Here is a 23493-nt window from a genome sequence, read left to right on the forward strand (position 1 = left end):
ATTGCACTGTTAAACAATAGAATACCAATTGAAATTTATTAAATATTTTTGACTTTTTATCTACATTTTCAAATATATTGATTTCAATTACAACACAGAATACAAAGTGTACAGTGCTCACTTTATATTATTTTTATTACGAATATTTGCACTGTAAAAGTGATAAAAGAAATAGTATTTTTTCAATTCACCTCATACAAGTACTGTAGTGCAATCTCTGTCGTGAAAGTGTAACTGACAAATGTAGATTTTTTTGTTACATACTTGTACTCAAAAACAAAACAATGTAAAACTTTAGAGCCTGCAAGTCCACTGAGTCCTACTTCAGCCAATCATTCAGATAAATAAGTTTGGTTACAATTTGCAGGAGATAATGCTGCACGCTTCTTGTTTACAAGGTCACCTGAAAGTAAGAACAGGTATTCGAATGGAACTGTTGTAGCTGGCGTCGCAAGATATTTATGTGTCAGATGCACTAAAGATTCATATGTCCCTTCATGCTTCAACCACCATTCCAGAGGACATGCTAATGAAGGGTTCTGCTCGATAACTATCCAAAACAGAGCGGACTGATTCATGTACATTTTCATAATCTGAGTCAGATGCCACCAGCAGAAGGCTGTTTTTCTTTTTGGTGGTTCAGGTTCTGTAGGTTCTGCATCTGAGTGTTGCTCTTTGAAGACTTCTGAAACCATGCTCAACCAGTAGCGTAGCCAGGGAGGAAGCGGGGGGAGCAGCCGCTCCCCCTCTGAGCACAAGTGGCACCTTTTAAATTTATAGGTGCCTTTTTAAATTTTTACTCACCTGGCAGTGCTCCAGGTCTTTGGCGGCGGGGGCTTTCACTCGCTCTGGGTTCTTGGTGGCATTTCGGCGGTGGGGGCCTTCGGTGCCATCAAGGACCTGGAGCACCGCCCGGTGAGTACAAGCGGGTGGCACCTTTTTTTATGTCCGCTGCCCCTGTTCGCTCCACCTAGCCACGCCACTGTGCTCCACACCTCGTCCCTCTCAAGATTTTGGATGGCACTTCAGATTCTTAAACCTTGGGTTGAGTGCCATAGCTATTTTTAGAAATCTCAGATTGGTACTTTCTTTGTGTTTTGTGAAATCTGCAGTGAAAGTGTTCTTAAAACAAACATGTGTTGGGTCATCATCCGAGACTACTATAACATGAAATATATGCCAGAATGAGGGAAAACAGAACAGGAGACATACAATTTTCCCCCAAGGAGTTCAGTCACAAATTTAATTAACACATTATTTTTTTAAAAATTAGCATCAGCATGGAAGCATGTCCTCTGGAATGGTGGCCGAAGCATGAAGGGGCATACAAATGTTTATCGTATCTGGTACGTAAATACCTTCCAACACTGGCTACAAAAGTGCCAGGCGAATGCCTGTTCTCACTTTCAGGTGGCATTGTAAATAAGAAGCAGACAGCAGTGTCTCCTGTAAATGTAAACAAACTTGTTTGTCTTAGCATAGGCTGAACAAGAAGTAGGACTGCATGGACTTGTAGGCTCTAAAGTTTTACATTGTTTTGTTTTAAATGCAGGGTTTTTTTGTACATAATTCTACATTTCTAAATTCAGCTTTAATGATAAAGAGATTTCACTACAGCACTTGTATTAGGTGAATTGAAAAATACTATTTCTTTTGTTTTTTTACAGTGCAAACATTTGTAATCAAAAATAAATATGAAATGAGCACTGTAGACTTTTATTCTGTGTTGTAACTGAAATCAAAAAATTTGAAAATGTAGAAAACGTCCAAAAATATTTAAATAAATTTTATTCTATTATTGTTTAACAGCGTGATTAATCAATTAATTAAAATAAAAAAATAATTTAATTATTCATTTAAATTTAAAATTAAAAAAATAATTAAAATAAAAAAATTAATTTTTTTAATCGCTTGACAGCCCTAGTTTCAGGATCTAAATTTTGAACTGAGGCACCTAAAGTGGCAGTTAAGTGCCAGAATACCTTTGTGGCTCTTGAGAGACAAAGTGGGTGAGGGAATATATTTTATTGGACCAACGTGCGGATCTAGTGTTTTCTTGACATCTACGATGCTGAAAATGTACCATACCTCTAACTGAAAGGGTCAGGCCCCAGCCTCCTCTGTGCATGCTGTGATCAGCAGTTGTACTGGTCAACGCATGTTGGCCTGCCCCTTGTACCCTCTGCATGACTTCTACCTCTCCACACTTTCCCATGCACGGTACACCTTTATCGAGTTAGAGCAGGCACTAAATGCTCCTGGGGGTGGGCAGAGATTATATCTATTTTGGAAAACATTGAGCACTCTGTCGGATTTAAACAAACAATAATACAACACTACAATCCATGTTTAACCGTGGAATTGGGCTTTTGGAAATTATACTGTAATAATTATTAGAATATATCTCTGATGTTAGGTAATGAATGAGATACAAATGCCTAGATGGTAGATTAGGCAGAACATATACAGTACTAATTTCATACTTAAAAAGTCAACATCTTTCTTTTTGAAAAGGCTGTTGAAGTTGATATTTGTGTTTAAGTCTTCTTTTGTCTTCTATCTCTCTTAAACAAGTTAGAGAAGGAAATATAACAATGGGTTAAAAAACAGAGGCTGGAGAAGCTTGGATAACAAAACAGTCTGAAATTTAAATGAATAATGCTGTAGGAAAAGTATGGTTTTGCAACAGTTAATGAAGCTTGGTGGGACAAAGTACACAATTGAAATGTTAATAGAGAAGATACATCCTATACAGAAAATAAAAAAGGAGATGAAACGGGACGGGGTTATTTTATATATAAATACTTACCTAGTTCTAGATGGTGCTAATATGAACGAACTATTGAGGTTAAAAGATAGAGAGAAAATAGAGGATATTTACATTCAGAATCTGTTATGAACAGACAACTGAAAGGGAAATATAAGGATGAATCATTCTAAAGGAAATGGAACAGATGGCTAGAACAAATGACTGGTATTCTTGAGCAACTCCAATGATCTAGGTATTTACTAGTACAAAAATGCAGTGATGCAAAATGTCCTTGATACATTCTTTGTTTAGTTTTATGGATAATAGTTTTCTAGAAATAAAGGCAATCAGTGGGGAGACCAGCTTGGTTAGAATTTATACTTCACCAGAAATGAAAATGGAAAGATGGTGTGATAAATAAAGTGGGGAATAGCTTCCTTTGATGGACACCAAGCCAGACAGTTAGCTGTAAAAATCCCTCTTGGTAGCTATTCTTTACTTGCTTTACCTGTAAAGGGTTAAAAAGTCCCCCAGGTAAAGAAAAAAAAAGTGGGCACCTGACCAAAAGAGCCAATCGGAAGGAAGAACTTTTAAAATTGGGAAATAAACTTTCCCTTTGTCGGTTGTTCTCTGGCCTGGAGGGACAGAGCAGCCATGCTATAAGCAGCTTAAGGCAGGTATAATCATAAATTAGCAGATCATACCTAGAACTACTTATCTGAACTCTAAATGTGTAAGTAGATCAGAATGTTTAGCTACATGCAATTAGGGTTATTTCTTTTATTTCTTATTGGCTTGTGGACTCCTCTGTGCTAACCCTAGATGCTTTTGTTTGCTAGTAACCTTTAAACTGAACCCCCAAGAAAGCTATTTTGGGTGCTTAATTTTTGTAATTGTTTCTTTTAAGATCTAGCAAAAAGCCTAAGTTCCATATGTAATTTTTTCCTTTTTGTTTTTAATAAAATTTACCTTTTTTAAGAACAGGATTGGATTTTTGGTGTCCTAAAAGGTTTGTGTATGTTGTTTGATTAGCTGGTAGCCACAGCTAATTTCCTTTGTTTTCTTTCTCAGATATTCCCCGTAGTGGGGATGGAAGGGCTTGAGGGTACCCCACGGGGGGAATTCCCAAGTGCTCCTTCCTGGTTTCAAAGGTGGGCTTTTTTGCATTTGGGTGGTGGCAGCACTTACCAAGCCAAGATCAGAGAAAAGCTGTAACCCTGGAAGTTTAATACAAGCCTGGAGTGGCCAGTATTAATTTTTAAAATCTTTGCAGCCCCACTTCTGCACTCGGAGTGACAGAGCTGGGATTCAGCCTTGACAGATGGGGATACTAAAGATGGTGAAACCTGGAATCCACTATCAGAGGGGTAACCGTGTTATTCTGGATTTGTAAAAGCAGCATTCGTATTCACCCACAAAAGCTTATGCTCCAATACGTCTGTTAGTCTATAAGGTGCCAGAGGACTCTTTGCCTCTGGAATCCACTGATCAGGATCAAATTGGAGTTTACATATCAAGAAGGAGGAGAACCCCTGGAGATAGTAAGTATCAGTCAGAGGAAATGTCAAACTGAAAGAGTGACTGGGAAAATGAGATAGGGGTGACATATGAATCAATTGGTGCAAAGATACTATGTTAATGGGTACACTAGAGATGCTTAAGGTCACGTCTACACTATGTGCGCTATGGAGGCAAAGTTATGGCGTTGGAGCTATTCTCCTGTAACCCTGTAATGTTGCCGCAGGCTACAGATATGGAAGAGATTTATCTGTTGCTGTAGGAACTCCACCTCCCCAAGTGACAGAACTAGGTTGATGGAAGAATTCTTCTGTTGATCTAACTGCATATAAATGGGGTTAAGTCAGCACAGCGATGGCGCTCAGGGTTGTGGACTTTCACACTCCAGAGTGCCGTAGCTCTGTCAACCTAAATTTTAATTTAATTTTATAGACCAGGCCTAAGATTAAATAGATAGCTGGAGGGAAGGGGAGTCTTAAAAAGGTGTTCTTTGTAAGGGTCAAAGGAAACAAGGTTAAGATGGAGGACAATCACAACTGTTTCACTTTTGTTGGTGCTGCATGGCATTTTTTCCTATTTTTGAACTAGGTGTGGAACAGAAGGTATCACAGAAAACTAAAAAACATGAAAGAAATTAAGACATCACACAAAGATTTACCTCTGAGATCTAGCAACCAGAATTTTTCCGAAACAATTCACTCTCTCTCTTACTTGCAAAGTATTGTATAAAGTAGTGACCCATATAAATCACACAGCTACAGGAAACATATACAAGTAAATACCAATATAAGTTACAACAATAAATTTACAAAAAAACTGGAACTTGATATATCCCAGTAAAACACTCAGTACATCAGCATAGGACAGAACAGTTCCATAGCTTGACAATCAATTATTTCCCTTCATACTGACACTTAATAAGTGGAAATAATAAAGAAAAAATGTTGACAGAAATTGTCCTTGGCTTAAATCTGAGTATTTCCAGCAAAACTTTAGTTTTCCCAAGAGCACTAATGGATTCTGTTCCCATTAAAATCAATGGCAAAACTCCCTATGATTTCAATGGAAGGAAGATCAGGCTTTGATTAAGATTTGATTAAGGACACACAGCAACAATGGAAGGAAATTAATCAAATCTCATGACTCTGGAGGTGCAAAGCAGATGATTTAAGCCCTACTTAACTGGCTAGTGGAAGACTCCCCTGGTGTAATCCTACAGTGGTATAGAGCCTCTGTAGCAGTTTTTATGCCACACATTCTGCTGAACCTAAATGGAGGACGGAGAGAGAGCATGGCCAGGGTGCCCATCTGCCAGAACAGCCTTGTCTGCAGCCATCATAACATAGAGAAGCACTAAAACTGCTCTACTTGGTGCAAGGGACCAGGCTGGTATCTGCTGGCATCAGGTCAAGAATGAGGCTGCATTTGCCCCTCTCCCTGGCTGTGTGCCAATCACAGCTCAACCAGTCCGGAGGATCTGGACTCAAGAAAGGATTTTAGGGGTTGCCTCATATAACTATAGCACCTGTCCACAGATGTTCACCTAATATTGTCCTGGTGCTATTAGATGTCCAGACTTTTATAATCTTTTTCACTTTAGCCAGTCATCTTGCCCAAGCAGTTTAATACTATAGGCTTGCTTAAAACGTGGGAGGTTGCCAGCCCTATGATTAATGGGAAGGAAGAGACTTCTGGCACATTTTTTTAACATGGGACAGATTCTTAAGAAGAGATACAGCGTTCTGTCAGGGATGCTACTGTCAGTAGTTAAATGCAAGTAAAGAGTTATGTAAGACTCCCTGGTACTGTTATGTGAGAGGGTTTGTCTATGCAGTCTGGACATTACCATTAAACACTATGACATGTTCTTTAATTCAAGGGAAGTTCTAAAGATAAGATTATGACGCATAAAGGAGTCCGCTGCATCACAACAGTCTTCTGGTAATTCTTTTTAAACTTTTGAACATTTCAGGATTTAATTTCATCTTTACAATTGTAATCTTTATTTACAACTTGATAGTGTATTTTTAAAAGGAAATTAATCCTTTACAGAGTTATAAGTGAGCCTGCATTTTATCATGTATTTACAAAGAACAAATGCAGCTCTCTCTTACTTCATAGATTCTTCCTTCTAGGAAGGATGAATTAATTAATCTGGATCAACTCTATGAATCAAATTCTTCTCTGAAAGTAGTTTAATTCACAAAAGTAGTTACTCTGGATTTACACTGATGTAATGGAAAGCAGAATTTGTTTCTATGTTTGAAACATAATGAACATGCTTTCTGAATACAATATACCAGTCTTGCAGAGCTAAACAGTAGTTTAAATGTTGGTATTTAAGAAACCATAAATTAATCCAAATGCTCTTTTATTATCAGGTATCGGTTCATCCAAGCCACTATGCTAGACATGGAAACCAAAATACATTTTTTGAATCAGGCAGCATGTATTATAAAACATTTTCGTATACCATCCTTGAATAGAAATATTGCCTGGTGGAGTTAACTTGGATAGAATTATATTTGAGTGTCTGATTACATATACAGTGTCTGAAATGTATATTATATGGGAGTAATTTCTCACTTTTTGGATTTGAAGAACTGAAGGGTCTGTCTGTGGATTAAATGTTTATCTACATGAATTTGTTGCTTTCTCATTATAAAATGCCTGTTGGCATTTTTAAAAGGTCTAAGTCTCTAGGACTGGAACAGAACTATTAAAAACTTCTAGAGATGAAAGTTTTTTAAATGATTACTGTTAATAGCTATATTACAGTAATGTGCAGAAGTCTCAGTCAGGACAGTGGCTCCATCATGCTAAGCACTATAAAACACATACTGTATAAGATCAAAACATTACAGTGGACAGATGTGTACTATAAAAAGAAAGAGATTATGTACAGAAGAAAAAAACGATTTATCCTTTTAAGCGGCAAGAAAACTCATGTTGTGACTCAGAGCTGAAGGAAAGCTGACAGGTATAAAGAACCAAATGGTTTGGGCAGAGACGAATTTATTAAAAGGAAGAACTCTATATCCTAGTAAAGAGGACAAGAAAGAAGTTGGTAAAGTACAAGAATGCACTAGTAAGCAATGGTGAAAAGTAAAAGAGTCCCATTTAAATATAAACAATGTGAAGGCAAGCAACTGAATATTGACAAAATGTACAAGTGAAGGGTGAACTAGAGTGCCTGGTATTAAATGAGGATATGGCTATAACAGGCATCATGGAAACTTAGCGGAAAGAGGATAGTCAATAGGACACAGTAATATCAGGGTACAAAATACATAGGAATGATAAAGCAGGTCACGCTGGTGAGGAAGTAGCACTATACGTGAAAGAAAGCACAGAGTCAAACAGAGTAAATATCTTAAATGACTTATACCGTACCACAGAATATCTATGGATAGATAATCCATGCTTGAACAGTAAGAGTATAGCAATAGGAATATATTACCCCCTCATCAGGATGGTGACTGTGAAATGCTTAGGAGATTAGAGAGATTACAAAGGCAGAAAAATGCAATAATGATGGAGGATTTCAACTATTCTCATATTTACAGGGTATATGTCACCTCAGTAAGGAATGCAGAGAGAAAATTTCTAGATAGCATTAATGACTGCTTCTTGGAGCAGCATGTCCTAGAACCCACAAAGTGGGGAGACAATTCTTGATTTAGTCCCACGTGGAGCACAGGATCTGGTCCAAAAGGTGAATATAGCTGAACCACTCAGTAATAGCACATAATGTAATTAAATTTAACTTGTAGGGGGAAAAGTGCCAAATAAACCCACCACAGTAGCATCTAACTTCAAAAAGGGGAAGTACACAAAAATGAGGAAACTAGTTAAACAGAAATTAAAAAGAACAGTCACAAGGATGAAATGCCTGCAAACTGCATGGAGACTATTTAAAAATACCATAATAGAGGTTCAAACTAAATGTATATCCCAATTAAAAAAGGACAGTAAGAGGACCAAAAAATACCTCCATGACTAAACAGCAGAATAAAAGAGGCAATTGGAGGCAAAAAGCATCCTTTAAAAATTGGAAATCAAATCCTATTGAGGAAAGAAGAAAGGAGCATAAACTCTGGCAAGTAAAGTATAATAAGGCAGGCCAAGACAGAATTTGCAACTAGCCAAGGACACAAAAATTAACAGCAAAAAATGTTTTGGTACTGGAAGCTGGAAGCCTGCCAAAAATTTAGCAGGGCCACTGGACAATTGAAGTGCTTAAGGAGCACTCAAGGAAGACAAGGCTATTGCGATGAAGCTGCATGAATAATTTGCATCCCTCTTCACTGCAGACAGTAAGCGGTAGAAACCCACAACTGTGCCATTCTTTTTAGGTGACAAATCTGAGGAACTGTCTCAGATTGAGGTGTCATTAGAGGAGGTTTTGGAACAAATTGATAAATTAAATAGAAATAAATCCCCAGGATCAGATGGTACTCCCCCAAGAGTTCTGACAGAAATCAAATACGAAATTGCAGAACTTCTAACTGTGCTATGTAATCTACAGCTTAAATCAGCCTCTGTATCAAATGACTGGAGGATAGCTAACGTAACGTAAAAGGCTCCAGAGGTGATCCTGGCAATTACAGGCCATTAAGCCTAATGTCAGTACCACACAAATTGTTTAAAACTATAGTAAAGAACAAAATTATCAGATACATAGGTAAACACAGTATGTTGGGGAAGATTCAACACTGCTTTTGTAAATGGCAATCATGCCTCACCAATCTGTTAGAATTCTTTGAGGGTGTCAACAAGCATGTGAACAAGGGTAATCCAGTAGATATAGCATGCCTGGACGTTCAAAAAGCCTTTAATGACGTTCCACACCAAAGACTCTTAAGCAAACTATAGAGTCATGAGATAAGAGGAAAGGTCCTCTCATGGATCAGTAACTGGTTGAAAGACAGGAAACAAAGGGTAGGAATAAACAGTCAATTTTCACAATAGAGATACATAGAGAGTTTCCCAAGGATCTGTACTGGGACCTGTGCTGTTCAACATATTCATATATGATCAGAAAAAAAGGTGTAAACAGTGAGGTGGCAAAGTTTGCAGATGATACAAATTTACTCAATATCATTAAGTCCAAAGCTGACTGTGAAGAGTTACCAAGGGATCTAACAAAACTGGCTGACAGGGCAACCATATGGCATATGAAATTCAGTGTTGATAAATGCTAATTAATCCACAATGGAAAAAATAATCCCAACTGTATATACAAAATGATGGGTTCTAAATTAGCTGTTACCCTTTGTGATATCCCTCGATCCAAGGGTGGTTGGTAGGGAAGCAGCACCTACTAGTCAGGGGCTTTAACTCGTGACTTGCCGGTGGGTGTTGGTAGAGGAGCCCGGACCTCCCAGTCCACTGAGCTTTGTCCCAGGGCCCGTTGAGAGCTATCAGTGATCTGACAGCTGGGGCACTTAAGGTGCCCTCCATGGGCCCACTTCCTAACACACACCCCACAATTGTCCCAAGGTTGCTGTCTGGGTTAAGACAGTGTGAAGGGTGTCCGCCCAACATGAGGCACCTTCTGCCAGCTGCGCACAGCATAATAGCTCCCTCTCTCTCAGGGTGGCAACTGTCTCCTCCTGGGCCACGTCAGTCCTAATGCTTTCCTCTGCTGGGGTAGTCCAAAACAAAACAAAGGGGATTAACAAAATAGGGAATTCATATAAGGGGGAGAATGCTTCCATCTAAGGTGGTCTCTGCAGCAGGTCCTCCCTTCCCCCAGGGAGGGACCTTTGGGCAGTTGTTTTAGGGAGAGATTCTACCTTTCCCTGAGCTCTTCTATGCTGGAGCTGCAGGATACAGGTCTGCTCTCTTTCCTGATCTTCCAGAAAGTGAGCTGTTTCCCTGCCTTTTAAATCCTTCTCCAGTTGGTGCATTTCTTACAAGTGTAGTGGGGTGGTGCTGGCTGAGCCCAGATTAATTCCTTATCCTTATTTGTATATCCCCATCACACCACTCAAGAAAGAGACCTTGGAATCATCATGGATAGTTCTCTGAAAACATCCACTCAATGTGCAATGGCAATCAAAAACGCTGACAGAATGTTAGGAACCATTTGGAAAGGGATAGCTAATAAGACAGAAAATATCATAATGCCACTATATAAATCCATGGTACGCCCACATCTTGGATACTGCGTGGAGTTCTGGTCGTCCCATCTCAAAAAAAGATACATTAGAATTGGAAAAAGTACAGAGAAAGGAAACAAAAATGATTAGGTGTATGGAACAGCTTTCATAAGAGGAGAGATTAAAAAACCTGGAACTGTTCAGTTTAGAAAAGAGATGACTGAGGGGGGATATGATAAAGGTCTATAAAATCATGAATGGTATAAATAAAGTGCATAGGGAAGTACTATTTACCCCTTCATGTAACACAAGAACTAGGGGTCACCCAATGAAATTAATAGGCAGCAGATTAAAAACAAACAAAAGGAAGTACTTCTTCACACAATGCAAAGTCAACCTGTGGAACTTGTTGCCAAGGGATGTTCTGAAGGCCAAAAGTATAACTGGGTTCAAAAAAGAACAGACCTATCCTCTATGAACTCATCTATCAATAGCTATTAGCCAAGATGGAAAGGGACACGACCCCATGCTCCAGTCAGACAGCTAGACTGCCTCTGACTGCCAGAAACTGGGACTGGACAACAGGGGATGGATCACTCAAAAGTGCCTTGTTCTGTTCATTCTCCTGAAGCATCTGTCAGAGACAGGATAGAGAGCTAGAAGGACCATTGGTCTGACTCAATATTGCCATTCTTATGTTCTAATGTGTGTTTATTATTATTTTTCTAGGGCAGAAGCTGTGTTTTTGTTTTCAGATACACTTGTTTTCGGTATTGCTGTGCTCTTCAATGCATGATCTCTGCCCAGACCACACAGTCTAAATTCAACATGATGCAACAAGGGAAGGTATCTGACAAAGGAAGGAAGAGGAAGAAGGTGATAAAGACTATTTTGGTAGCAGTATTTGGATGAAGTGAAGGAGTGGACATGAATGATATAAAATACTTAAGAACTGTTGCTTGGGAGGCGCTTCCATCCTTATTAGGGGGAAAATACCAAATTAAAAACCTTGGGTCTAATTTTAAACACTTGAAAGCTTAAGATAGGCATCGAGTTCCACACCTGGGTACTCATATCAGTGCATAAGCACCCAAATGTTGATCTGAACCCCCAGAAGTGAAATGGGCATCCTGACACAGCCCAGTTTTCAAATAGGCATCTGAAAGCTTGCAGCATGTCATACCTGGTGTTAGGGTTTGAGATAAAAAACAGTCCACAGTCTGAGTATGTTGTTGGAGCTATGCAGCTATGGGGTGTTTCCTCACACAATTATGCTGTAAATATTTTGAGCATTTTTTTTTGTTTTCCACAAACAATAAAACTTCATAGGAGAGAGAATTTGCACCCGAATTCTTGGTATTGTCTTTCAGTCCTGGGTAACCTCCAAGCAACGGTCACATATAGCAACCTTCTCACATCACTTTGGACACCTGCAGATTGCTCAGTTTAAGACTGTACCCCAATTTCGAGTATCAGATATCTGAGTTTTGACAGATGTTTAACACTTAGCTGGAAATTAATATTTCAGGTACAACAAATCCAAGGCAATGAGTGACTCTCGGTCCTATACAGACAGAGCGTCATGATGTGAGGAAGTGGGACAGAATCACTTCGTGTCTTTCAATATTTGGAGGATGGTGAAAAAATTGGCAATGAAACGTGTAAGAAAATGAGCCTGACAAATTTGTTCTTTCCCGAGTTTCCTTGTGCTTTGTGTGCCAAGTCTTGCTTTCAAAAGCAGGACCCACTTCCTGTAAATACAATCCATAAAGTTGGCAGTTGAAAATAAACTCTGCCTTCAATCCCACAAAAAATCTGGGGTCATTCCCTCTTATTTGAAATAGCATGGCTGGCACAGAACTCCACATTTTTCTCACATTTCCAACAGACCAAACTCAAAGTAAAGATTTGCTATTTCAGAACATTTTTGAGCTGAAATGTAAACATTACCATGCAGGGAAGCAGGACTTGAATGTTATATTTAAAACATCTGTAGGATGGTAGAAAGAAATTTGTCCTGGCAGCAGAGAACACCTCATGGGAACAAGGCATAACAGCAAGGAATGAGTGATTACTAGCAGGACTATGCCAGCTATAAATTAGAAAGATAGGATTGGTACTGAACACAAGCCATCTCCGTTGTCCTTTGTCATCTGTTAGTAGACAGGGATACCTCCTGGGTTAAGAAACTATAGTCTTCTAACACCGTCATCATCAATCAGTTCATCTGACAAAAGGAAAAGCAGAGTCTGGAAAGCTGAGTTTACGCTTGTGGTTTCCATGACTGACTTTTTTGAGGAGATTTGTTGCATTTATTTTTAAGAAATGTTTATGTTGGTTTTTTAGTTACTATTGTTTTCAGGTTTTGATATTTCTAACAGGCCTCAATCCTGCAAGGAGCTTGCTGTGGTGGGGTCACTGAGGTCAGCTGGTGCTCCCAGAAAACACTCAGAACCTTTCAGAATTAGCTCCATAATTGTATTCTTTAAAAAAAATGTAATTCCTTGAGTGCTTACATTGTATATCCAAAAGAGACAGTCCACCTGATTCACCACTGCATTACTCCAGTTTTACTTCACTGAAATCACTAGAATTACATTGGCATAAAACTAGAGTAACTCAGTGATGAATCGGGCCCAGTAAATTTTGATTTGAAGTAAAAAAGAGGGAGTCACAACAACCCTTGAACTCAGTACAAAATCACAAGAGAACATTGAGATAATTCAGCAGTGTTTTACCATTCACAAAGAAAAATCACTTTGTTGAAACAGAGACAAGACTAACCCCAGTCTTTTTTCTTTAAATTAAGAGCACACTGATTAAAGTGGCACTTATACTGTAAACATTTTGTCTTCTATTTTCTAGAGAAGCTCCTAGCATCTTTGTGGATGACATAAAATAATAAAACAATGATTTAATATTACTTCTGAGTGACAAAATCCCAGCCATTCAGTTTTAATCATCAAACATAAGACAAAATAAAAGGTTAAGAAGACACTTGATCATGTTCTATAATTATCTACAGAGAAAGAAGATATCAGATACTTCAGAGCTCTTTTATCTAGCAGATAAAGGCATAACAATTTCCAAAGGCTGAAAGCTGAGGTCAGTAAAATTCAGACTGGAAAAGAGAGGTAAATTTTTTATAGCAAGCGTAATTCAACATTGGAACAGATTACCAAGTGCTGTGGTAAATGTTCCTTACTTGGGAATTTTTAAAACAAGAATGGATGTCTTTCTAAATGTATAGCTTTATCTTTCCCAGCATTATAATATTTCCTTGCAGTTTGCAAAACCAAAATGAAATGATCCTGTACTAAACCAATTCTTTATTAAAAATCCTAGAAAACATTTTAATCTCATCAGTAAAACAAACAAAATATGTTACTGAAGTTACAAATAATCTATGTATTTCACCTAAATACTATCTGGAAAAAAATACAAGAATTCTATCCTATTTAAAGAGAAAGCAGAACCTACCTACTGTGATGTTCCCTGTTTTAGTCTGAAGGGCTGTGTCACCTATAAGAAAAAAATAGAGTCGATGTTTTAATGATAAGAGAAACTTATTTCATACAGTCCATTCAGAGACTGCACAGATTATCTGCATATCTGAGAGTCCTGCTTCAATGACCATAATGCAACTGCTAGCCTACATATTTTTATTTGGGTTGCACATAAAAATTAACAAAATAAATCAATACAAAATATATTACTTTATATTCACAGAGTTCCATTCTATGAAAATTCTTAACAAAAGTGGAAATAAAGTTTAAAAATATGTAGATATGGGAAACAATCTGTGTAAAACTTTCTGAACATACAGACAAACAAAAAAAGCCAAAAGCATTTCATGGGTATCAAACAATACTTCTTTATTATTATTTTGTGCCAAGATTGTCTTTTTAGTGTGCAGCTAACTACATCGGCCATTTGGTTGACTAAACTGGTTTAATTTTATGTGTAACAAAAATGGCATACAGACAGCTAACCACAAAAAGTTTCCATCTTCCAACAGGGATATATTTCCAAGCTGAGCGTGGGGGATTACAATAATATTTTTTCCAGGAGGGGTTTTTCTGTTTCATTCTGCAGGGCTGCTTCTTAAAAAATTCCTGTGGAGTCATTGAACATTACCATGCTATTCCTTTCAAACCTCTCTTCATATCAGACTCCAATGTCAATCTGTGCAAGTAATCACATTAGCATCTGCAGCCCTGTTTTGAAAGAATTCAATGAAATGAGGAGCCGACAAAGTCATAAATCTGCTAAAAGAATCAGTTTATTGTAAACTGGCTTATGTACTTTATGCTTGCTCAAAAATATTGTTACATATCAACATCGTGGAAAGTAGTAAATAATTTATCAGTTTTTAATTTGTTTAGCAAAACATGATTCTGTTCAGCTGTACTACAGTATCATATTAATTTCTTATGGACACCAGGGCAATCTATTTGACAAAAAAAGGGCTGGTATTGCAAAGCGTAGAGCAGTGGTTCTTAACCTGTGGTCCACAAACCCCTGGGGATCCTCAGACTATGTCTAAGATTTCCAAAGAGGTCTGCACTTCCATTAGAAATGTTTTAGGGGTCCACAAATGAAAAAAAGGTTGAGAACCAGTGGTTTGGCAGGTCCCACTAGACATACCAAACATCCTAAATTGTATTGGGATTTGATAGTGCTAAGCACCTCACACAATCTGGCCCCAAGAGATTAAAGAGAATAAGTGTAGAATAGTGCAAGAGATCTGGAGCATGTAAAATCATCTCTTGTTGTACTTGTCAATTTCTGATCAGACAGTACCACATCGTATTATATGCAGATATCGTCAGACATGGTAAAATCCATAATCTGTACTCCTCCTGTTCAATTACAGTGCTTGCAGAGTTTGCAAGGCCAGTGCCTAAGGCTTATGATCTACCTAATTAAAAAAAATTAATTAATGGTCTCTCAATAGCTGGTAGAAGGTATTATACACATACATCATATATATGGAGCAACATTCACACACAAAATACATCCAAAATGCAAAGTAGAACTGCACAGGAAAGCAGTATACTGCAAAATACAGTTTAAAAATGGTTTCCATGATTCGGAAGTTGACAACAATATGATGAAAGAAATTTACAATTTTCAAGCTCCTCAGAACAAGACTGAAAATTTTCACATCAGAGGTCAAACTGAGCAATTTTCGAAGACAACAGGCATTACTAAGGATGGAATCAGGCTGTTTTTATATGTTCTGTCGACTTTTCCCTCCCTTGCCCTTTCCAGCCTCAGGTATACAGCCTATGTATAAGTCTCCTCTTTTCCTCCAGTTGGTTATTAATACTTATTTCTACACAACAAAAAGGGACATAGGGCCAGATTCAGACCTGTTGTAATCAGGTGACTCAAACAGAACTTCAGCCACTTACACCAGCTTTGAAATTTGCCCCTAGTTTATAAATTATCAAAGAGATCCCTGAAGAACATTAAACATTTGGAGATCCGTGAATATTCACAAATCACATTAACTCAGCCAATTTGACAAGTTGTTTGAAAGGCAGAGAGGATTTTTTGTGTGTGCTGTGTTGTGAAATGTCCACAGAGTATATATAAAACTAACTTTAAAGTCATGCAATTATTCCATTAATACCAATATTTAGTTAAACTTACAATTTTTCAGCTAACTAATCCTTCAACCTAAATATAGCAGGGGTGGAGCAGAGGAGAGCTGACTATATTTAAATATTGGTTGGTTTATTCTGCACTACTAGATGTTATGTTGTGGTGAAGTACTGTAAATGCTGCACTCTAGCAGCTTTAATAGATCACTGATAGTGGTGGCTTAATGTGTCGATTTCTGTTTTTCCTGAACATTAATTAGAACCTTTTCCTGCATTCCCAAGTTTTGTTTATTTATAGATATTGTAAGTCTCAGCATCAAGGTCAGTTTGAGGCCAAACTCAAGATGTGGCTTCTGGGATGTGAACAGTGTCATCATATTTCTCTTGTATTGTATTGCTTTCTCTGTGAATTCCTGACTTAGGCCCATAAGGGGACAAGGCATGCATGGGAAGGGATAGAATTCATATCCTTGCACTTCTCCTTAGCTTTGGTTTTCTATTTTGAAGTTGATGCTATTCAGACCTATGCCTATAAAGGAGCTAACACCAGACTGCTAAAATACGTAGAATTTTGAAATGAAGTCATAATCTGCCATTAAAAATGTAAAAGACTCATTTTTGTGCAGGGACCATGTTTTCATGTGCTTTTACAGTGCCAAGCTCAAAGAATAACAAGCCTTTCCACATGTCATAGCTTCTTTATAATATCTAGGTGATAAGTTAATGGTAGCATAAGAGAGTTCCCATTTATGGTAACTGCACATTTATAACCTTCATGCTGCACATTTATAACCTTCCTCCATGCTGCACATAGCCAAGATCTTTTAAATCAAAAGTTCATTTCAAAAGCTTACGTGACAGAGGAGGAGAAAGGTCTGAGTGTATTGGTTGACCACAGAATCACGCCAACGTGATGCAGATGTGAAAAAGGCTAATGCAGTTCTAGGCTGGCACAGGCGAGGTATTTCCAGTAGAGACAAGAAATATCTGTTACCATTATACAAGGCACTGGTGAGACTTCATCTGGAATACTGTGTGCAATTCTGGTCTCCCATGTTTAAGAAAGATGAATTCAAACTGGAACAGGTGTAGAGAAGGGCTACTAAGATGATCCGAGGAACGGAAAACCTACCTTTTGAGAAAAAAGAAAAGGAGTACTTGTGGCACCTTAGAGACTAACACATTTATTTGAGCATAAGCTTTCGTGAGCTACAGCTCACTTCATCGGATGCATTCAGTGGAAAATACAGTGGGGGAGATGATTTATATACACAGAGAACATGAAACAATGGGTGTTATCGTACATACTGTAAGGAGAGTGATCACTTAAGATGAGCTTTTACCAGCAGGAGGGGGGGAAGGAAGAAAACCTTTTGTAGTGATAATCAAGGTGGGTCATTTCCAGCAGTCGACAAGAACGTCTGAGGAATGGTGGGGGGTGGGAGGAAATAACATGGGGAAATAGTTTTACTTTGTGTAATGACCCATCCACTCCCAGTCTCTCTTCAAGCCTAAGTTAATTGTATCCAGTTTGCAAATTAATTCCAATTCAGCAGTCTCTTGTTGGAGTCTGTTTTTGAAGTTTTTTTGTTGAAGAATAGCCACTCTAGGCCTGTAATCGAGTGACCAGAGAGATTGAAGTGTTCTCCGCCTGATTTTTGAATGTTATAATTCTTGACGTCTGATTTGTGTCCATTTATTCTTTTACATAGAGACTGTCCAGGTTTTCTTCTCCCCTCCACTCCTACTGGTAATAGCTCATCTTAAGTGATCACTCTCCTTACAGTATGTATGATAACACCCATTGTTTCATGTTCTCTGTATACATAAATCATCTCCCCACTGTATTTTCCACTGAATGCACCCGATGAAGTGAGCTGTAGCTCACGAAAGCTTATGCTCAAATAAATTTGTTAGTCTCTAAGGTGCCACAAGTACTCCTTTTCTTTTTGCGAATACAGACTAACACAACTGCTACTCTGAAACCTACCTTATGAGAGGAGACTTAAAGAGCTTGTTTAGCCTAACCAAAAGAAGGCTGAGGGGAGATATGATTGCTCTGTATAAATACCAGGGAGGGAGAGGAGTTATTTAAGTTAAGCACCAATGTGAATACAGAACAAATAGATATAAACTAGGCATCAACAAACGTAGGCCTGAAATTAGACAAAGGTTTCTAACCATCAGAGAAGTGAAGTTTTGGAATAGTCTTAGAAGGGAAGCAGTGGAGGCAAAAAACCTAACTGGGTTCAAGACTGAGCTTGATAATTTTATGGAGGGGATGATAAGATGACACTGCCTACAATGGCATGTAGCTGATTTGTGACTGCTAACAGCAAATATCTCCACTACCCAGTGATTGGACATTAGATGGGGAGGGCTCCGAGTTACTACAGAGAATTCTTTCCTAGGTGTCTGGCTAGTGGGTCTTGCCCACATGCTCAGGGTCTAACTTACTGCCATATTTGGGGTTGGGAAGGAATTTTCCCCTGGGTCAGATTGCAGAGACCCTGGAGTGCGGGGCTTTCGCCTTCCTCTGCAGCATGGGGCACAGGTGACTTGCAGGTTTAGACTAGTGTAAATTGTGGCGCCTCTGTAACTTGAAGTCTTTAAATCATGTAATTCAGTCAGAGGTTAGGGACTATTACAGGAAGTTTCTGTGGCCTGCAATATGCAGGAGGTCAAACTAGATCAGGGGCTGGCAACCTTTTAGATGTGGTGTGCCGAGTCTTCATTTATTCACTTTAATTTACATGTTAGTAATACATTTTAATGTTTTTTAAAAGATCTCTTTCCCTATAAAAGTCTATATATTATATAACTAAACTATTGTTGTATTGTAAAATAAACAAGGTTTTCAAAATGTTTAAGAAGCTTCACTGAAAATTAAATTAAAATATTGATCTTACGCCGCCGGCCCGCTCAGCCCGCTGCTGGTCTGGGGTTCTGTTCACCTAGGCCAGCAGCGGGCTGAGCGGGACCTGCGGCCGGGACCTGGGCTGGCAAGGGGCCAGCAGCCAGAACCCCAGACTGGCAGCAGGCTATGCGGGGCCAGCAGCCGGGACCCCAGACCGGCAGTGGGCTGAGTGGCTCAGCCCGCTGCTGCACAGGGGTTCCATCCGCCGGTTTCTGATGGACCCGCTCAGCCCGCTGCCAGTCTGGGGTCCCGGCCCTGCCCACATACAGTGGGTACCTACCTTCTCCCTGGTTCTAGCCCATTCTCTTCCTCTCTGTCTGCACTGAGCTGAGGGTGGGAGTGCATTGAGCACAGGGCTGGGGGTGAAGGAGCAGGCTGGGGGTTGGGGTGTAGTGTCTGGCCAGGAGCTAGAATGAGGGAGGGGGCTCAGGGTTGGGGCAGGAGGTTTGGGTGTGGAGTGCTTACCTGGGCAGCTCCCATTTGGTGGGAGGGGTGCAGGTGGGAATGTGGGGAGGGGAGTGCAGGAGCTCCCATTTGGTGCTCAGGGTGGGGGTGGAGATGTGGGGGGTGCATGAGGTGTGGGGGGACTGGGTATGTGGGGGGGTGAAAGAGTCAGGGTAGAGGGCTGGGGGCCTGTGAGGGGGGGTGCAGGTGTCAAGGCATGGGGTGTGGGGGGCCTGAGTATGTGTGGGGGTGCCAGAGTCAGGGCTGGGGTCGTGGGTGGGAGGTGAAGGAATCAAACAAACAGAGGGCTGGGTGTGTGTGAGGGGGGTACAGGGCTCAGGGCATGGGCCTGGGGGGTGTGCGGGGCTTCAGGGCTCAGGGCAGAGGGCTGGGTGTGTGTGTGGGGGGTCAGGGCAGAGGGCTGGGGGTGTGGGCTGGGGTCCTGAGGTGCTCACAGCAGGGGGCTGGAGGGGGTATGCGCTGCTTCCACCCAGCCCTTCTCCAAGGCCCTGCCCCCGCTTCTTCTCTGCCTCCGCTGGGAGCAACAAGCACGCTGACCCCGCTCCACCCCCACCCCCTCACAAGGGCCATCAGGTGATCGGCCGGCAGGGAGGGACGGAGGAGGAGGAGGAGGGGCAGGAACCCAGCATACTGCGGGAAGAGGCAGGGGACCCAGCAGGACCAAGCTTCTGCCCCCCCGGGAGGGGGGCGGGGGGTGGAGAAAAGAGTGGGCTGGGCCGGGCCGGGCAGAATTTTTAATGGCACGCTGCTGCTGCCCCAACACGTATCATAGGTTGCTGACCCCTGAATGAGTCTACTCTGCATGCTAACTCCTACCAAGTGTAGTAACTTTTACATAATTTAATACCAGTTGCTTTTTAATGCATTGTGGTCACATAAGTAAGCCCTAGTCTACACTACAGGGTTAGGTCAAATTTAGCTGCATTAGGTCAATTTTATAATGAGTGTGTCTACACAAGCAACCCCGTTCCATCAACCTAAAGGGCTCTTAAAATCAACTTCTGTACTCCTCCCAGGCAAGGGGAGTAGCGCTAAAATCGACCTTGCTGGGTCGAATTTGGGGTACTGCGGCCGCAAATGGACATTATTGGCCTCTGGGAGCTATTCCACAGTGCTCTAATGTGACTGCTCTGGACAGCACTTTCAACTCCGATGCACTAGCCAGATACACAGGAAAAGCCCTGGGAGCTTTTGAATTTCATTTCCTGTTTGGTCAGCATGGCGAACTCAGCAGCACAGATGACCATGCAGTCCCCCCAGAATCGCAAACAAGCTCCAGCATGGAGCGAATGGGAGACACTGCATCTGATTGCTGTATGGGGAGAAGAATCTGTGCAGGCAGAACTCCAATCAAAAAGAAGAAATGCTAATATATATGCCAAAATCACACAGGGCATGATGGACAGAGCTACAACAGGGACATACAGCAGTGCCACGTGAAAGTCAAGGAACTCAGGCAAAGGACAGACAAAGGAGGCAAACGGTCGCTCTGGGTCAGAGCCCTATACATGCTGCTTCTATGATCAGCTGCATGGCATTCTAGTGGGGGACCCTACCAGTACCCCAGCACTCTCAATGGACACCTGCAAGTGGGGAGTCTCACGCAACACAGAGGAGGATTTTGTGGATGAGGAGGAGGAGAATGCTCAGCAGGCAAGCGGTGAATCTGTTCTCCCCAGCAGCCAGGACCTTTTAATCACCCTGGAGCCAATATCCTCCCAAGGCGGGATCCCCGACCCTGAAGGTGAAGGCACCTCTGGTGAGTGCACATTTGTAAGTACAGTACAGGGTTTAAAAGCAATAGTGTTTAATGTTTAATTTGCCCTGAAGACTTGGGATGCATTTGCGGCCAGTACAGCTACTGGAAAAGTCTGTTAATGTGTCTGGGGAGGGAGCAGGAATCCTCCACGGACATCTCCATGAAGCTCTCCTGGAGCTTCTCTGAAAGCCTGAAAGTACTCTGAAGATTTCTGGGAAGGGCTGCCTTATTTTGTCCTCCACAGTAGGACACTTTACCATGCCAAGCCAATAGCACGTAATCTGGAATCACTGCAGCACAAAGCATGGTAGCGAATGGTCCTGGGTTTTGGTCGCATTCAAGCAGCATTCGGTCTTTATCTTTCTGTGTTAGCCTCAGGAGAGTGATATCATTCATGGTCACCTGGTTGAAATAGGGGAATTTTTGTAAGGGAACAGTAAAAGGACCCCATTCATGCTGAGCTGTTTGTGCTTGGCTAAAAGGGATCATCCCATAGCCACGTGGCAGGGGGAGGGGTGAAGGGATCATCCCAAATAACCATGCGGAGGAGTGGGGGGGAGGTGTGTGCCTTTTAAATGGCAAACCCAACCGGCATTGCTTCCTATGGGAAAGGAGGACGCTGCAGTTTGAAAACATTCCCATATGTTATGAAGGCATTAGAAGCCAAACCCGCATACCCTTTGGCTTACTATGGCTGCCTGGAAACCAAATTCTGTTGCCCAGCCGTTTGTGATGTGTCATCATACCGGCAGGCACTCAATATAAAAGGCAAAATGTGACCTTGTACCTAAAGCACATGTGCTGTCTGCTGTGAATTGCTTGATTCATTGTGAAAGAGTCTCCCTTTTGTTCTCAGAAATGTATCATCTTAAATCTTACTCTCCCTTTTTATCTCCCCCCAGGTGCAAATGTTTCTATGCTCCCCCTATCATCTCCATCCCTGAGGTTATCGCAGATTAGAAGGCAAAAAAAAAAATGCACTCACGATGACATGTTTTCTGAGCTCATGCAGTCCTCCCAAACTGATAGGGCACAGCTGAATGCATGGAGGCATTCAGTGACAAAGTCCAGGAAAACATTAAGTGAGCTTGATGAGAAGAGGCAGCATGCAATGCTGAGGCTAATGGGGAGCAAACAGACATGCTCAGGCATCTGGTGGAGCTGAAGGAAAGCCAACAAGAGCACAGACTGCCACTGAATCCCCTGTACAACCTCCTGCCCTCCTCCCCAAGTTCCATATCTTCCTCACCTAGAAGTCCAAGAACGCGGAGGTGGGGGAAGGCTCCGGGCACCCAGCCACTCCACTCCAGAGGATGGCCCAAGCAACAGAAGGCAGTCATTCAAACAGTTTTGATTTGTAGTGTGGCTACAATAAGCAATGTGCCCTTATCCTTCCCTCCTCCCTGACCCCACCCTACCCCACCCCGGCTACCTTATCAGTTATCTCCCTTTTTTTTTTTAATAAATAAAGAATGAATGCACGGTTTCAAAACAATAGTGACTTTATTTCCTTTGCCAGCTGTGATCAAAGGGGGGAGGGTGGTTGGCTTATAGGGAATTAAAATCAACAAATGGGATGGGTTTGCAGCAAGGAGAAACGCACACAACTGTCACACTGTAGCCTGGCCAGTCATGAAACTGGTTTTCAAAGCCTCTCTGATGTGCAGCATGCCTACCTGTGCTCTTCTAATTGCCCTAGTGTCTGGCTGTTCAAAATTGGCAGCCAGGCAATTTGCCTCAACCTCCCACCCCGCCATAAACATCTCCCCCTTACTCTCACAGATATTATGGAGCACACAGAAAACAGTAATAACAATGGGAATATTGGTTGTGCTGAGGTCAAACCTAGTCAGCAAACAGCACCAGCAAACTTTTAAATGTCCAAAGGCACATTCTACACCATTCTGCACTTGCTCAGCCTATAGTTGAACTGCTCCTTACTACTCTCCAGGCTGCCTGTGTATGGCTTCATGAGCCATGGGAACAAGGGGTAGGCTGGGTCTCCAAGGATAACTATTAGCATTTTAACATCCCCAACAGTAATTTTCTGGTCTGGGAAGTAAGTCCCTTCTTGCAGCTGCTCAAACAGCCCTGAGTTCCTAAAGATGTGAGCGTCATGCACCTTTCCGGGCCATCCCATGTTGATGCCAATGAAACGTCCCTTGTGATCCACCAATGCTTGTAGTACCATTGGGAAGTACCCCTTGCAGTTTATATACTGGTTGGCAAGGTAATCCAGTGCCAAGATAGGGATATGCGTTCTGTCTATCACCCCACCACAGTTAGGGAAACCTACTGCAGCAAAGCCATCCACTATGACCTGCACATTTCCCAGAGTCACTACCCTTGATAGCAGAACTTCAGTGATTGCA

General features: G+C 41.1%; 1 protein-coding gene across 4 annotated transcripts in view; it reads right to left on the reverse strand.

Annotated features, from left to right (window-relative positions):
• The window catches only part of FAM185A (family with sequence similarity 185 member A), a 72443-nt gene that overhangs the window by 23120 nt on the left and 25830 nt on the right, over nucleotides 1–23493 (reverse strand). For all 4 annotated transcript variants that reach the window (XM_043497504.1, XM_043497498.1, XM_038394523.2 and 1 more), the window contains one exon: nucleotides 13852–13893. In XM_043497504.1, coding sequence (XP_043353439.1) covers nucleotides 13852–13893 — 42 coding nt within the window. The remainder of the gene's footprint in view (nucleotides 1–13851; nucleotides 13894–23493) is intronic.

This window comes from Dermochelys coriacea, chromosome 1 (assembly GCF_009764565.3).
Source record: "Dermochelys coriacea isolate rDerCor1 chromosome 1, rDerCor1.pri.v4, whole genome shotgun sequence".
Taxonomy (NCBI): Eukaryota; Metazoa; Chordata; order Testudines; family Dermochelyidae; genus Dermochelys; species Dermochelys coriacea.